The following is a 17285-nucleotide window of genomic DNA, read 5'->3' as shown; positions in this document are numbered from 1 at the left end:
AGCCCTTCTACAAAGGAGGGCGAGTCCAGGTTCGGAGGCAGCGAGGGGCAGGTTTGGGAATACCCCGTCTCCGGGCTCTGTAAACGTTCCTGGTTTCCGTTCTCTTTTTCTCCAGATAAACCGGGATGGAAAGTTCATGTTTTGCCCCTGTGGCTCCAAGCTGAACGTCATCGATGTGGAAACAGGAGCTCTGCACAGCCTCCAGCAGGTGAGGAGACCCAGCTGAGGAGCATGAAACCGCTGAGGATTTTCCAAGGCTCCTGAGGTGTTTTACCGCTATCACCAGCTGTTGTTCGAAAGCTCCCAATAGCGAGAGGTGGAGGGGAGGATGGGAATGGTTCTAAACGCAGACAGATGTTATTTGGGTTGTCCCTAAGCGCAGCTGGGAGCTGCTGGGTGCGCTCAGTGTCAGCAGAAGCATGTAGAGAAGGGAACTCTGAGAGCACGCCGCTCCACAGGGGGTTTAACTGTGGGTTTCTTCCTTTCTTTTCCATAGGACGATGAAGAGGATATCAGTTCCTTTGTTCTTAGCCCCAATGATGAGGTATGTGTTTGCGTCGTGGTTTTCTGTGCTGCTCTGTCAGGCCTCCTGATAAAGCCAGTGAACACTGAAGGCTGCTCCTCCTGGAAGCGCCCTGTGTTTCCAGAGACCTCTGCAGTATCTTCTCAGTCTGCCTCCCCTTTCTGGGCTCAAGTCAGACAGAGGAATGCTGAGACACTGAGCTTCAAGAGTGTCATAGCAACTGGTATTTCTGTGCTTTCTGTGTGGGCACTGAAAGAAAGGAAAATCTAATTAGCAGTTAATCGCGCTTTCCTTCGCCTTGCTGTTGCGTAGGTCCTCGTGACAGGGAGCCGAGCCCTGTTACTGAAGCAGTGGAACTGGCGAGAGAACAAGTGCGTTCGCACATGGAAAGCCGTGCACGTAGCGCCGGTTGCTAGCATGGCCTTTGACTCTACTTCAACGCTGTTGGCCACAGGTATGGTCCTGTTTCCATGTCACACAATGGGAATGATACTGAGTGGCCCTTCTGCTTTTGAATAATTTGGCTCAGCTGGACACAGCCTGAGGTAGTGATCTCCTGAATTCAGACACAATCAGAAGAGATTTTCCTTAAATAAAGTAACATATTGATAGACAAAGAGAGATCCTTTTAAGGTTCTATCTAAAATATACTTAGTAAAATGCTGATAAAAATTAGGCATCTGTAAGACAGTGTGGCGTAGTTATCCTGGTGTAGAACTGGGACTCTTGGAGGTGGAGGAGATCAGGCATGATCTGTAACTTAATTGTACTTCAGGTTTGACTGTGAGCAAGGTTTTGCCCAGCTCTCTGAAAGTGTAAGGTGCTCCGTGAGCTTCTCTTGGTGTGGGTGGTTGTTATTGGATTCATTTTTCTTTCTGCTGCCTTTGCAACCCATTAAATTTTACAGTTGCTGATATGTTGGACCTCCTGTGTCTCTCTCCTCTGTAGTTCATTCTTATATGTCCTTCTTTTCCCAGGTGGCTGTGACAGCACCATTAAGATCTGGGATATGATCAAGCAGTACTGCACACACAACCTAAAGGGATCTTCAGGAGTTGTACAGTAAGGACGAGTTGTATTTGTCAGTCGCTGGTGTTAGTGTGATGCTTGGACGCTGGGATTGATGTGAAATGTCTTGAGTTAACGGAATGTAAAGGCCGATTGCGAGCAGGTTCTGGGCTCTTCTGTTTCCTGATTTTTGAGATGTCTAGTGAAGGAACAGGGCTGTGGCTGACTTTAGCCCAGAGAGGAAAGAGTTTTATCACGAAATTTGTTGGGATCTAAATGGAGTATCTGTGCTTCAAGAATGCGTAAGACTGACGAAGATCAATTGTAAAATTTCCTGGTGGGTGGCAGAGGAATGAAATCCTGCAAAGAAAGTCCTGGTATAAATTCACGTCAATTGTTCTGTCAAACTCTGTGTAGAATGTATATTTATTTAAATGTTGGGTTAATGCCAGCACACCAGATAGTTTATTCTGTCCTGTTCAAGTGCATCTCCTTCTGTCTAGCCTTGTTGAGTTCCACCCTGATATCTCCCGTCTGCAACTCTTCTCCTCCTCAATCGACTACAAAATCCGCATCTGGGACCTGAATTCCAGCAAGTGTGTTGCTACGCTGGATGGCCACTTCAGTGCTGTCACCTCGCTGGCGTTTGCAGATGGAAACACACTCATTAGGTAAAACCTTGCAGAGGCTTAGCCTTTCTCTCCCGTTCACCCTGCCAGAGACTGGGTGTTTCTGTAGGGTCTGGGAAGGTTGTCCTGTGAGGGGAAGGACTGCTACGAGTGTTCAGTCTGTGGTTGACTGTACAAGCGAGTGACTGATTTTGTGTTTCTGGCAATGTACCGTGCGGTCACGTGGAAGGCTGGTGCTTTCTTTCACATGGGCCCTTTGCCACAATTCCAAATTTGCACTCAGAACCGGAGTTGAATGGATTTAGCACTGAAACTGCTCTTTTAACTTGCAGTTCTGGCCGTGATAAAATCTGCATGGTGTGGGACCTGAAAACTAGAGAAAGTAAACGAACCGTCCCTGTTTACGAGGTGAAATTGCATTTCATTTATTCCTTTGAGATCCTTTGGAGTTTCTAGATCACAGTTCATATGGTACCTCTCCCTCTTTATGTTCCTATATATTATGAAATTCCCTCCCTTGTACTTTCCAAAGGCCTTAAAACTCTGTGTCTAAAGCTGTTTATTTTCTTACTCTCCTTGCTTGGTGTGGTTGTGTCTGGGCAGTTTGAGAAAATATATGCCACCGCTGCCTCCACTGCCCCAGGGCTGGAGGAGGAAGGAAAGGCAGTCGTGTAAAAACTCTGTTCTCTCATTGTATCTGCCTGCCTGTCCTCAGTAGCCATGCAGTCTGGGGCAGTGAGTGGGGGGCTGCGCATCTGTCGGCACTAGCGGGCTGTTGCGCACCGCTGGTTGCTGAAATGGGGCGCTGGTCCCTCGTGCTCAGCTGGTGTTTGGCCAACTCTCTTGCAGAGTGTGGAAACTGCCATCTTGTTACCGGAAAAGGGAGATTTCTCTCAACTGGGTGTGAAGAAACAAGGGTTGCACTTTGTCACAGCTGGCAGCAAAGGTGAGTGTCCTGGCACATTGCAGCCAGGTTTGGAGGCTGAGGAAGGACTGTACTTAAGACGCTGCATTGCCATGGTTCCTGGGATGTGCGTTCTTTGTGTGGCAGAAGCCTTGGGCTGAACTCCTGAGGGCTGGAGAGCAGAGCCTGATCCTGAGTTCCTCTGACAGTAGCGGATGAGCAGGATTGATCAGGCATGCTGCGGAGCTTTAACTATGTATGTTTTCAAACTGCAAAAAGTTTGATTTAGACTGAAGAAGAAAAACTTTGTGGCCCTTCATGCCACTGTGATTGGATCTCTTCACAGGCCTGCCTTAAAGCTGTGTAGCTTTTTCCAGTAGGCGAGGCCAGGGTTTGTTTCATATTCTTTGGACAATCACTGTTTAAAACAGTGGCTCTGACAGATAATTTATATCATCATTTGTGTTAGGCGTCCTGAAAGTTTGGGAAGTTGCCACAGCTGCTTGTGTATATACCCAGCCTGTGCCCTTTGAGTCGAAGGAGGAGGCCAGTGAACACAGTCTCACCCAATGCATGCTTGTGCCTGAGAGAAATGAGATTGTCACGGTGTCCGTGGAACACAACATTGTTTTATACGATGCTCAAACTCTTCAGCTCAGGAAGCAGGTAACAACCCTCAGCCTTCCTTTTCCTCTTCCTTTATCCATACTTGAGGATCAGCTCTGCTTCTGGGGAAAGCTTTGTCCAGGGGTGCCCTCCTCTCCTGCCTGTACTTGAACTGTTCCTTGGTTACAAGCCAGAAAGCCAATTTCATTGGTGGGGTTGTTTGGAGGAATATTGCACAGATGCAAACATAGGAAAAGGAAAGCAGAACAGGCCTAGCCAGAAATCCCTCCCGTGCTCCAGCTTATGTCTAGTATGATTTTTACATGCGGTGTTACATGAAAGGTAACAGTAATGCAGCCTCACTGAGCATGGTGCCATTTGGTACTTCTCTGACCAGCTGACTTCTCCCTGTTAAACTGTTTCTGTTCTGCCATCCTCAGCTCGCAGGTTACAACGATGAAGTCCTGGATGTGAAGTTCCTTGGGCCCGGTGATTCTCACATTGTTGTGGCTACCAACAGCCCTCAACTGAAAGTGTTTGAACTGGCAACATCACACTGCCAGATCCTCTACGGCCACACAGGTGTGTGTGCTCAGCTCTGACGTGGGTGGGTGGGAGATGTGCAAGTATTTCTTTAACCAGCTTCTCTCACAACTCTTATGTGGCCACTGGAGTCCTTGAGTTCTCTCTGGAACAGCATCACAACAGATTTTTGGAGTTGTGTGGAGAAAGGATATATTATGCTGTCCTGGTTTTGCAAACACTAGTTTTCTTTTTCAGGGTCTGTCAGTTCAGTCCCTTTCACTAGCAGTGAGATCAATTTAAATTGGAACTAAAGACCTAGGTACACGAGTGCGAGCTCTGAGTGCAGTTTTGTGGCTGCAAGTGACAGACTCGCACCAACGCCGTAAGCAGCCAGTCACTCTGTAGTGAGTGTGGATAGGTTCCCGAGTGTCCCAAACCTGTCCCCCAGTCAGTAAGCGGTGGACTCAATTCATGCATTTCTGTTGTCCGATTTCAGTATTACTTTGCATCCAGCTGTTTTTTCTTCTTCTGCTTAGAAACAATTCTTGCTTTGGATGTCTTCAGAAAAGGCCTGATGTTTGTCAGCTGTGCTAAGGTGTGTCAGTTTTCTTCATTTAATGAAACTCTTCATTTCTATTGATCTTTATGGGCAGAGTTGTATTCCTTTTTGGCAATCCGGAAAGGGCTTTTGTTCAGATGGAATTCCTGTCTGCTACGTCCCCCAAATATAAGGTTCTTCCACGATCCCTTTTTAACATTGTCCCTGGGGAAATGTGTTTGATTGTATTTTATTAGCCTCCAAGCATCTTGGTCTTGCATTAGAGTTCAGAGATGTCATTAGGGTGAGACTGATGGGGAGCTGTGTGTAAAAACTGTGTTGGAAGAAAAGGTGCTGACTGCCCTGATACACCCAGAAATAAACCTCGGTGCTGGAATCCCAGACTGCAGTGCACCCTGCTTGGCTGTGCCTGCCCTCACCTGCTCTGACAAATACAGGTTCAAGCTTGAAAAGAAGTGAATAGTCAGGCTCACGTGTGTGGTGAATGCATGGGGAACTGATTGCTTGTCAAAAAAGCACAGCGGTTTCTGTCCTCTCCCATTACAGGACAAAAGCCTTCGAGTCTGGCGGATGAACAAAGATGGAAGAGTGATCTGTGTTGCCCAAGGATTGGGTCACGCGCATGGGGTAGGCGCTGTCTCTTGCTCAAGGTAATAAAAATCAGACGAGGGTTTACCTTTGCAAGCATGAGTCATGACTGCTTTGCTGATCCTCAGGATGAATGTTTTGGTGGATTCCTGCCTCTGTTTCTCATTCTTGGTCCCAGCTTGTCATGGTGCTCGGAGTTTGAAGGAAGGATGATTTTTTTTTTTTGGATGCACATCTGTCTATCTATAAGTTGTGAAGTTTGCATTTCTTTGTCAGTCTTAACTCCCATTTGCCTTAAAGAGCAGCAGCTGGATAGGTTGCCAGATAAAGCTTGAGTGATCTGGAGAGGAGGGTTGGGGAGTGAAGGGAATGTGTCTATGAGGGTGGTTGCTTGACTAGCACGTCTGTTTAACAGCTCTTCTCCTTTCTTTGTGCAGCCTAACAGTCTGGAAGCCCAGCTTGCCTGTTCAAGAGCTGCAGTATACCTTTGTCTGTAAATGAGGAGAGCTAGCAGTGCTCTTGCCTAATGTCTGAATTGCTGGTGGCTATCCCAGGGACCTAAGTAAAATGAAAGACAGCTTGAAAAAACATTAAAGCTCTCTGTTTCACATCCCGGCAGGGTGACTGAATGTGTGTAGACCCTGGTAGGGGGAGGAGAAGGCCTTTTTTTCTGTGCAGGGGAAGCCATGTTTTGGTTCCTTACACTTGACTTTTTTATTCCTTTCAGACTGAAAGAAAGCTTCATAGTGACCAGCAGCCAGGACTGCACAATCAAGATCTGGAATATCCCGGAATCCCTCACTTCCAAAGCAAAAGCAGCCTTGATCTCCAGTCCAGAAACTCTTCATGCAAAAGTGACTGAGAGGGGTCATGACAAGGTAGAGCTCCACCTGACATTAGAACATGCTTTTCATACTTAAATCTTTCTCTCCTCTGTTGTACCCTACATTTATTATCTGTCCGACAGCAAGAGCAAAGACTTAAACTGCTTTGCCCTCTCTGTACTTGTGTGACTTCTCTAGGACATAAACAGTGTGGCAGTTTCTCCGAATGACAAGCTCATTGCCACAGGCTCGCAGGATCGGCTGGCCAAGCTGTGGTCCTGTTCTGATTGCTCTTTGCTGGGTGTCTTTACTGGACATAAGCGTGGAATCTGGTGTGTGCAGTTCTCCCCAGTGGATCAGATCTTGGCCACCTCTTCAGCAGATGGGACCCTGAAGCTTTGGGGTCTTCGGGACTTCAGCTGTCTGAAGGTAATGAGAACTCAGACTGCTCCTTGCTCTAGGCAACCCTTGCATGTTACAGGGATTGATTAAGGCTGTTTCAAAAAAGTATGTGCTAGTGAGTGCAGCTGAAATATAGCAATGTGGCCATGCTGAAGGAGGAACTATCCAGGTCTAGCCTTGTTCTCCAGGGTCTTGGATGTGTAAGCTGCGTGCAAAGCTCCAGGGCAAGAGCATCTGCCCAGTGTGCTCAAGCGACCTTTCTTTTCTAGCTAACCAATGAGCAACATGGTTGACCATAGGGGAAAAGCACTTTTAAGCTATTGAAAGAAAGCTGGCTTTGCCTGACACAGCTGTGGGCATGAAGGAAAAACATGCAAGTTTAAACTTCAGACTCACTCTTCATAGAAGAACTATCTTTCCCATCCAGTAGTGTCTCGCTAAGACAATGAGAAGGCAGTTGCTACTCTGTGCCCTGTTCTGCCCAGCAGTGTTACCTCACTGAACGGGTGCTGCATGTAGTGGCAGGGGAATCGACCTTCTGGGGAGCTGGCCTATGCAGCTGGCCTCACCGTTCAGACCATTTGCACTATGACCTTGGGCAACGAGTTTTAAGGAAGCAGGTTGTTTGAAGAAATGCTATGAGGACAAGTCGTTTCCTACTGCCCTTTTAACCTACAGTAAAAGTCCCAAGGATAGAGGCTGCTTTTTGGAACTTACCTGTTTGGGCTTTAGGAGTAAATATTATCCTCTTGAAAGAGGACTCTCTCGAAAGGCCTGGCAACAACTCTAACACTTTTGAGCTTCCTTGCTGTTTTCCAGACCTTTGAAGGTCATGATGCCTCTGTACTGAAGATCATTTTTGTGAGCCGAGGAACACAACTGCTCAGCAGGTAAGTGCCTACACCAGGAGTCTAGAGGAAAATGCCAAAAGTAATCAGAAGAGAAATCTCTTAGCTGATACCAGCAGCAAGAGGGAAGAGTCTTGTGTAATGGATTTAGTTTTGGAAAGATTGATAGGAAGATGCCACGTTTATGCCAAGCTTTCTGCAGGGCTAACTTATCTTCCTCTTCCCCAGTTACGCTGTGATTCTAGTTAGCTGCCGTGACGTTGCTGGGTTAGTGACATGCACTATAGTTAGGCAGAGCTAAGAGTACATCTCACCCTTACATTTTTGGTTAATTCTGCACCTGTTTGAAAGGCATTGGAATGGGACAAGTTCATCTGATACTTGAGGTGGGGCAGAGCGAGAATGGATCTGTCCAGTGATTCTTTTTGTTATGTTTCCTTCTCTTCCAAAAGCGGTTCTGATGGTCTCTTAAAACTCTGGACAATTAAAACAAATGAGTGTGTGAAAACGTTAGATGGTCATGAAGATAAAATCTGGGGTCTTCACTCTAACAAGCAAGATGATATGGTTGTGACAGCATCCAGTGACTCCTGCATCACACTGTGGAAGGTACGGTTCGGCGTCTTTCTGTGTTTCCTCTCTGGGTTAGTAATGAGAACGTTAGTAATCAATCCTGAGTTGGAGAGCTCAGGATCCCAGTCGCTTGTTCCTCGCTGTTCCAGCGTGGCACGTGCTCTCCTCATTCTCTGCACTTTGAAATTGGGTCAGTAAGGCATATCTTGGGGTTTGGTTTTTTGGGGGGTTTTTTTTTGGCCATACTGTACTTCCCCAGTTGATGATGTAAAAGGAACCGCAGATGGGCCTTTGCAGCCTGCCCAGCACTGGTGTTCTAAAGGTGGTTTGGAGGGAAGTTGCGAGTTGCTGGATTTAACACTTAAATTACTTGACCTAGAGATCTTGCTGGAGAAACTGGTCTTTTAATCACTTGATGGCTAAATGAAAATTCATCTGTATTAAAGCAAGATTTGACAAAGTTATATTCTGGTATTTTATAGGATGTCACTGAAATTGAAGAGAAAGAGGCGCAAGCTAAACAGGAGGAGCAGATTATGAAGTAAGTTGATCCTGTGCGATAATGAGCTGTGAAACGCAAACTCTGTGCAGTGAAACTGTCCACACCTACAGCCATCCAGCTCCATCTAATATGAATATTACATAATTTAGCTATTTAGAGGCTGTCAAGGCACAGTACTCTCTTCTACCTTTATCTTTAGTTCCTGCAAAGCCTTGCTATAATACTGTCAGCTTGACAATTGACTAGTTTCACGTTTATGCACTGCTAAGATAAGCAAAGTCAAACCGCCAAAACCTACTTTCACTTTCTCCTGCTTCAGCCAGCACTGAACAGTTCAGGGAGCCCTTGAACGTGCCAGGGTAATTATCTGCACAATGAGTACACTGAGGCATTCATTGGCAAGCAGTATTAACTTCTTGGCGTTAAACCTCTGCACACTATTACTGCCAAATCTGCTACTTTTTGTATAGCGTTTTTTTCCACTAACCAAATATTTGTCTCACTCTCTTGACCCTGATTTGTTTTCCAGAGAGCAAGAGCTTTCTAACCTGCTTCATGAGAAAAGATATCTCAAAGCTTTAGGGTTGGCAATCTCTCTGGATCGTCCGCACACAGTGTTGATGGTGGTCAAAGGTGAGTCCACGTTGTGCTCTGAAGGCATTTTTCTGCCCTCTCTGCTTTCCAGAACATCTCCAGGTAGACGAAGGCTACAAAGTCTAATTGTCTTGAAATTGTCTTTCTAATTGAAAGGGAAAGCCTCAGTTTTCCCTTTCTTTTATAACTCCTGTTTTCCTAAGTGAAATCACCCCAGACAGCAAATAGTCTCCCTGCTCTCAGCCCACGGGTGCATGGGCTGAACACTTGCACGAACTCTTCATTTCTCTTCCTGCAGCCATCCTCAAGGAAACTGATGGGAGAAAGCACTTGGAAGAGAACATTGTTCGGCTCCGGAAGGATCAGAAAGGTTTGTTGCAACACAGTTTAAGTGCTAAAACCTTTCAGGTTAGGGGCTTGTTTTCTCAACTGAAATTAAAAGGAGAAGAATTTCCCTAGACTCAGCGTTTACCACGGAGCTCCCACCACTCTCAAGCAGGACTGCTGCCCAGGGCCAGCTTCTTTGTTACGGTGCTACTTGTGGTGCACAGCAGCAACTGCTCTGAACTTGAGTGAGCGGCTTTGCCTGGCCTTACTACCCCCTTGTTTAGGATGTCCCTGTGACAGCTCAAGAAGCGGTTCTGTGCGTAGCTGTTCTGCCCCTCTGGGCTCGTCAGGCACGGTGTGTGGGAGCTGAACCGTAAGAGAGAAGAGATGCTTTCCAACTTGGCATCTCCTGTACGCCAGCGCCCATGGCACAGCCGGCGTGTACAAATTTCCTTCCTCCCTAGAGGCGGTGTTAACGTTCTTGGTGACATGGAATACGAACTCTCGAAACTGCCACGAGGCCCAAGCTGTCATTGAAACCCTCCTGAAGCACGAAGCACCGGACAGCCTCTTGCAGTACTCGGGCATTAAATCTGCTGTGGAGTCCCTGCTGCCTTACACCGGTGAGTCACACTGCGGGACGGGCTGTGAGCCTGAGGTCTCCTCCTGTGTTGTGAATATTCCTTGTTTGCCTTCGTCTAAAGAGAAGAGAGATTTTTGCACCCGGTTCTGGTGAGCTTTCTCTTCTGTGATGCTGACGATTGGATTTCTCTCTTTGCAGAGCGCCATTTTCAGAGGCTGAGCCGATTGCTACAGGCCTCCATGTTCATTGATTTCATGTGGCAAAACATGAGGCTGGCTGATGCAGCCCAGCAGGAAGACATGACTTTGTGACCCTCCGCCCACCAGTTGCTTTTTCCAGAGGGGAGAGTCTGAACTGCTTTCCCATAAGGTATGGCAGCTGGACTATTCCTGTATTTTATAATAAATTTTAAAAGTTTGAATTTCTAAAACAAGTCCAGCATTCAGTCTCCTTGGGGCTTGGTGAGAGGAAGGGTCATTCCTTTGGCCAAGCTGTGGTCTCCCTTTGTATTTTCACACCCTCCTTTTTCAGGCCCAGACACTTAAACAGTACTTGGTTTGGAGAAAAGGCAGAACCTGGCTCTGAACACGCAGTTGGTCTTTACTGGGCATTTAAAGACTTTACGGAGTTGGCAGTGTCGTATCCCAAAGCCCAGTTAGGCAGTGTGTATTGTTGTGTCACTGAATATTTTCTTTGCTTGGGCAAAACCCAGCCTGGGTCAAGGCAGGTCTCCCCTCTGTGCCTGCCCCAAATGTTAACGCCTGGGAGGGAGATAAGCACAATTTTAACATATAAAAAAACAAGAGTCTTCACAGATATTTACATGATTTTATTTCAGAGACAAAAATGTATAAAATTTGGAACATAAATACCTCACAAGTTGGTTAAATTGCTAGTTTCAAAAAAAATTAACAGATACCTGGGAGAATAACTAAAACTAAAGGTAGCAATCTATATAAGTCTTAAGTTTTCCTATAGCTATTTTTCTGACTCGATTCTAGCAAATGAGCTTAGGATGAGAATTGCTGTAAGTTTCAGTAACTATCACACCCCCTTGAAAGGGGAATGTTTTGTTCATAAAAATGAGCTCTGGCCCCCTTACCCAGTTGGGAAACAAGCTGTATTACAACCACTGTTGTTTCTGTGCCTGCACAGACATCACTGTAGGGAACGGTTAGAGGTGAGGTTCCTAGCCAACAGTTTTTTTTGTTCTCAGCCATTCAGCAGATCCAGCCAGTTCATATATTTGATGGCCAGTTCTCCACTACCCAAGTTGATCTAACCTTTAAAAAAAAAAACCCACAAACCCCAAAACCCCCCAAAACCCCCAAACAAACATCAAAAATCAAAGAGTTTAAAAAATATATATAAAAGAGGGGGTTCAGATAAATGACATTCACATGGCTGCACCATCCCATCCCTACCCAATACCAATAATTGCAGCTCCGGATTGTGTGGATGACCCTGAGTCACTTACTCTGTCTGGATTTCACGCCTGCTCTCCAGGGTGGCCGCAGCACTTTGCCAGCTAACCCCGGTGTGGGGAATAACGCAAGAACAATTGTGAAATTTTCACATACTACACTGCAGGATAAATACCTGCCTGAGGGAGAATTAACTGAATCCAAAGTGACCTCTAACTGATATGGGACAGGCCAGATCCACAGCTGCCCTGACTCCCCTGATAAGTTAAACCACTACATCCTCTCCCGCTAACTCCAGTAAAGCCCCTCCTGGTTCCCCGGCCTCCCTGTGCAAGCTGCAGCACAAATCGCTGTTACCCAGGTTGTACGCGTGTCTTTGGAAAGCGACAGTCCCAAGCCCTGACACTCCCCCCGCCACTGCCCACGGCTCCTGCAGGACTTGGGCGAGGTGGGTGCCTGGCTCTTGGTGGTGGTGCTGGCCGGGGGCTGGGTCCGTGCCCCCCCCGGGGCACTAGTGCATGCTCGGGAGAGGGAGCAGAGCCTGGAGGGCCGGCCGGGAGGAAGACTGCTGCACGGCTCGCTTCGTGACGGTGCTGCACTTCTGGAGAATCTCGTGGGCTGAGGGGCGCACGGGCACCTTGGGGACACACGTGGCCAAGCCTGGGTCAGTGAGGGAGTAGCTTAGGTCAGCTGCAGACGACTCCACAAAGCCCGAATCATTCCTGTCCTTGCGGGTGAGGCGTGGAGACTTGCTGCTGTGTGTGGCCAAGGCGTGCCCCAGGGGAGAGCTCCTGGCCTGCTCGACTTCGGGCAGAGACCTTGACAAGTCAGGCTTCCAGCTCAGCCGGCCGTCCTGCTCGCTGCCGCTCCCTGAGCTGAGGGACGAGCTGTCTGACTCCAGGTCTGGGGTGGAGCTGGCCCTGGGCAGAGACCTTGATCTGCTTCTCAGAGAGATCACGTCCTCTTCAGTCCGGTCAAGGGAAGAGCAAGCCTGCATCCTGCGCTGTCCCGCGGCCTCACCCCGGGGCTGGGGAGCCATCAGGGAGGAGCAGAGGTTCGGGGTGGAGACGTTGAGCCCACAGCTTATGATGGTCTGGAACTTGTGGTGAGGATTCTTGTAGGGCTGGAGGCACATGGAGGGCATGTAGCCGGTACGGCCGTTGTATCTGAAGGGGGAGGATGACAAGCGACGCTGAAAAGAGCCCTTCTCCCAGCTCAGACCAAGGGGAGGGAGCAGAGCACCCAGGGGAAGCAGGTGAGGACTCAACCCAATGCTGTACAGAGGGCGTGAGGAAGGGGAAACTGTCCCTAGCCAAGGGCAGTCAACTCAGGGGGAGCTCCTCTGCACCCCACTTGGGGAGGAGCAGGCAAGAAGCACCTGCAGCAGGTAACCGGCTCCCTCGGGGAACAAGAGCTTCGGAAAAGCCTTCTTACCGGATCAGCCACCAGCCATCGTCAGATTTCCTGACCACCTCCACGACGACGCCGTTGTTCAGTGAGAGCTCGTCTGCCTTCTGAGACTCGTAGGCCCGCACAACAAAGTACAGGCTGCCTGCAGAGAGAAGGGGGAGGTCGTTTTTGCCTTGCAGAGAAAATGCCTCCATCCCTGTGACCGACCAGCGCAGCAGCCCTGGGGAGCAAGCAAGAGCTGCATGACAAGTGTCCCTGTAAGTGACTGATTGGCTCAGAGACCACAGCTGATGGCAGAGCTGATCAGAAGAGTCAGGGACTCCAAGCAGTGGTTAAAGTGGTGGGGTTTTTACAGAACTCATTTTTTGAAGGAGGAACGTGGTGTCCCAGGGAGCCAGAGGCAGACTTACCCTCCTCGTTTGAGGTCCAGGCATTCTGGATGTCCTTGTGGACGTCAATCTCTTCCAGGTACGAGGCTGGGAACCAGGCTATCTGCTTGTCTGTGTTTTCCACTAGCCACCATCCTGCAGATAGCAAAAAAAAAAAAAAAAAAAAAAAAAGGAGGTTTTTAACAGCCTGCAAGTAGACAGATGACCATAATCCCTGGGTAGGGGCTGCTCTGCCACAAGAGACAGGAGGGAGATTCTGCAGAGCAGCTCAGTGCCTGGCCGATGCCATGCTGACATCTTGTTCTTTCCTCCTGTGTAAATCCGAGTAAGCACACCACACGTACAACACCCACCCGCACCCGTGATGCTACTGACTCGGCATTTGCCAAGTATGAATCGATCTACACCATCCCTCCCTGAAACTGAAGAATCCTTATCACACATACCGGTCATGTCCTTGATTAACACTTCAACAATTTCCTTCTTGGCGACTTTGAAACTCTTGTTCTTTGTGTCTTTGGTTTCAAAGGTTTCTATGCATCTGTAGCTCTGGGATGTCTGGGGGTGTGTAATAGAGGAGAGCTGCTGCCGTGGCTGGTTTTTCTTTTCCCCTCCAATTTCTGATGGCATGATCACAACACTGAAAAGTAAAGTTTTATATCAGTTTGCTGAAAATTCACATGGAAGGTTGAGTTTAGTATTAATTTTGGTAAAACCATCTATGCAGTAGGCCAAGAAAAGCTAAGGCATCAGAAGCAATGTAAACGTGCATTAAAGCATTCAGTAGAACTTCCCTGCTCTGCTGCTCTGGTATGTAACTGTTGTTTCTCTTCTACTTGTATTCTATAACATTTCTGTTTCATGAATACACATACAAACAAAAAATACAAATATGATTTCATACCTATTTTCAGGAAAGGACGGATCTAGGTCTTGGGTCTGTGCCTTGAAAAACTGAATCACATCTTCACCTTGGGAGATTTTAGCATCGGTTTTCAGCAGCTCCTGGGAGTAAGTTTCCAGCAGTTTCAGTACCTCCAGGCTCGCTCTTCCTCTGCTTCACATTTGCATCTTTAAAATAACAAGAGCAAAGTTGGTGTAAGACGACAACGGATCCCGATGCCTTGAGAGCAGCGTCGTTTGCCTAAACACGGGGATGCCCTCACCTACCACCCTTCCCCACACAAGCCCAAACTGTAAGAAGCCAAGACAGAAGCTGCCTCTGCCTCCCTATCATTTTTAATAGCTCCTGATTGATACAGTTTTTGAATATCTAAAATTTATCTTTGTTCACATGTAAAAGTTGCAAGGAGCTCGGGGCCAATATTTAAAGTGTAATATTAATTTACCAAGTGTAATTATCTACTAAAAAAAAAAAAAAAATCTTTCTGGGTTATTTTAAGTCGGTAATAGGCCCAAGCACATTGATGTAACCCAGCAGTACCACGCCACAAGCAGGAGGAGCTGTTAATCTGTTCCAGAGGAAGGTCAGATTCAGAGACTGAAGTCTATGTCATCAGTTACAACTGTCCCCGACAGCTCTATCGTGTTTGTAGGCCATCAGAGATTTGTTCTCCTTACCTTTAAACCTGGGTATTGTCCGGTCAGATCGCTTGAGCGAGCCACTCTCAATGGGGAATTTTCTCTTCAGCTCTTTCTAAAAGCGAGGAGGAGGAGAGAATAGTGATGCTTCGCAGCCCTGACACACGGCTGGGCTCCTTCCCCCCTCCCCAGGACAGGAATCCTATTTTCAGGGAAATATTCACTTACATGGAATCTCTTAAAGTCTTCAAATGTCCGGTAGATGAGAATATTGTTCTGATCTGACCAAGACACAAACATCATGTAGTTCTGGAAAAATAAAAGGGAAAAGAAGTGCTTTTTTTTTTTAATTACAATGTTCAATATTGGACGCTTTCAAGTAATCCGCATTTGTCAGGACCTGTGGTTTAGTTCTGGCTTCAGGCTGCAAGACTCACATTAAAAAGCTAAATTAAACATTAGACCTACAAAAATATTTCCTTAATCTTCAGGCCCCAAATGGGTAATCATTGTTAAAACCGGAAGAATTTTACGACAGTGTGAGCAGAAAGACAGCAGAATCCAAAATAACCATTTTCTTATGATATTAAGACCATTACAAAACAAGTCTAAGACCCCTGTCCTAGATCACAAGGCTCTAATCCCAACACTGCAGGGAAATGAGCAGGTATACCCCCGTAAGAGTAACTCAAAAAGCCCTCTAGTTTCCCAATTTGTAAATACTTAAGGAGAAAAAGAAAATCCAACAAAAAAGGAAACATTGAAGTACCTTCTGCTTTCTGCATTGCATCAAGCCTACAGCCTTCACATCCACTGGGTACCTGCTGCAGCTCATCTTCCCCAAGCCTGGTCCTCCCTCCCAGGGCAGCTGGAGGCTGAGCAGAGATGCAGCTCCGGGCACGACTCCCGAGGTTAAATATGCTGGAGCGGGAGGCAGGGCGCAGGCGTTCCCGCGCTTCCTCCTCCACCCAGTAACGCTGGCAGAAATTCCGTAATTTGGCAAACTACCGCGTGCCTTTTAGCTGTCCCCCTGCTTTTAACATGCAAATACTCCCAGATGCAGATGGCAGGGGCATAGTTCAGAGAGCTGGGGAGGAGAAGCATCTTATCTTATCTCATCCTTACCAGAATAATGCCGGTAAGCGAGCCTGGCCCTGCGGCTGGGTCCTTTTATCATCCCCGGGTGTCGGGGAGGTCACTGGGGCAGCAACACCTGCTGTGAACTGCAGTACTGCACGTCCAGGGATGGACGTGTTTATGGCTATATTGCACGGACGTGCCTGTCGGAGTTGCCATCAGCTCGGGCTGCGCTCACACCAGTTCCAAAAACTGATTAAGAACATGGCTTGTTGTAAAGTACAAATTAGGGGCGACTTGACATGTGCCAGCTGCTACAAATCTCTTCTCTTTACTGCTTTGTCCCATCTGCTAAGATACTTCACTTCAAAGGATTTCTGGTAGCTATATCAACATTTGCATTCTCTCAGAAATTAATGGGAGATGCTGACGCCAACATTGCCGAAGCAAAGGATGAACAAACACATTCCCCAGGGCGTAACTTAAAAAGTCCCAAAGCTTCTCAGGTGTAAATACACGATGGAGACTCAGCTCCAAGTGCCTTGTGCTCTGTCCCACATCAAGCCAGGTGTCCGCACCCACCCAGGGTGACCGGCAGCTCTTCCCGTGGACCAGCTCCTCGCTGCCCGGAGGCACTGCAGGACCGGTAATTACAGCCCTGGAAAGCCTGTCCTTTCACTGAACTGCTGCCTTTAGCATGCCTCAGGTTATGACTTGGCTGATGGGCATCCGTGTGATCAAACCGCCCTCTCTGTCCTCTCTCCTCCTCTTCTTTGATGAAGTCTAGATTGAATCATTATCATTATTGGAGCCCAAATTGAGAGGCTCAGCCCTGCCTTCCCTTTCATTTTCCAGTTACACCTGGTGTCTCAAAACCCTCAGCAACAGCTGTGGATGATTTTTCATCTACCAAAAAAGCCCTCAGAATCTGAATAGGAAGCCAAACAAGATTCCTTCTGGATGGCCAGAAAATACGGTGAGTAGGACCTTGGTTTGCGTTTCATGAGCAGGTGGGGTGGCTCCTGCACATCAGGATGGCAGTTTTTGGGGACAAAGGAAGTGTTTTCTTTGCAGTTCAATCTATTGCTGCTGGATATCTGTCCTCTGTTGGGAAGGGAAAGTTATGCAGAATGCACTCTGGTCCTGTGCGCAGGTTTGGTGGGAAAACCCCTTTGATGGCATCTCCAGGGCACTTCCTGGCGGAAAGGTGACACAAAGCAGCTCGCTGCCCTCAACAGCCCCGGAATCGGACCCTCCGTCCCTCTGTTCACAGAGGGTCCAGCAAAAGCACATGCCGTTAAATCTACCCTGTTCAAAAGGTAGGGTTTTTATGGAGAGAGAGGAGATCACTTCATCCAGCGAGTTTATTCTATATGATCGTGCTTAGCTAGAAGCTACCAGTCTCTGAGGTGGCAAAACCCTTCACGACTCCCTGTCATCATACCCAC

At 47.6% G+C, this 17285-nt stretch overlaps 2 protein-coding genes across 2 annotated transcripts; one reads left to right on the top strand and one right to left on the bottom strand.

Moving 5' to 3' along the window:
- Window positions 1-5: 5 nt before the first annotated feature.
- Window positions 6-10399, top strand: TBL3 (transducin (beta)-like 3; the record flags this gene model as incomplete). The annotated part of the gene is made up of 21 exons (XM_009576368.1): window positions 6-29; window positions 116-208; window positions 497-544; window positions 836-977; window positions 1501-1585; window positions 2035-2202; window positions 2493-2568; window positions 3010-3106; window positions 3534-3730; window positions 4111-4252; window positions 4732-4790; window positions 5301-5404; window positions 6070-6220; window positions 6365-6595; window positions 7388-7458; window positions 7869-8025; window positions 8472-8530; window positions 9021-9124; window positions 9384-9455; window positions 9877-10035; window positions 10194-10399. Coding segments are annotated over 21 exons (2352 nt in total), but the record flags the coding sequence as incomplete, so codon positions are not given.
- Window positions 10400-11930: 1531 nt separating this feature from the next.
- Window positions 11931-15063, bottom strand: NOXO1 (NADPH oxidase organizer 1). The gene is made up of 7 exons (XM_009576367.1): window positions 14989-15063; window positions 14800-14875; window positions 14123-14270; window positions 13665-13858; window positions 13240-13353; window positions 12854-12971; window positions 11931-12585 (listed from the first exon to the last, which is right to left on the bottom strand). Exons 1-7 carry the CDS (start codon window positions 15061-15063, stop codon window positions 11931-11933), a joined length of 1380 nt encoding a protein of 459 aa, XP_009574662.1.
- Window positions 15064-17285: the final 2222 nt, after the last annotated feature.

The sequence above is a fragment of the Fulmarus glacialis genome, unplaced genomic scaffold (assembly GCF_000690835.1).
Source record: "Fulmarus glacialis isolate BGI_N327 unplaced genomic scaffold, ASM69083v1 scaffold39874, whole genome shotgun sequence".
Lineage (NCBI taxonomy): Eukaryota > Metazoa > Chordata > Aves > Procellariiformes > Procellariidae > Fulmarus > Fulmarus glacialis.
Note: the sequence above shows the minus strand (reverse complement) of the source record. Positions and strands in the feature narration are given on the sequence as shown.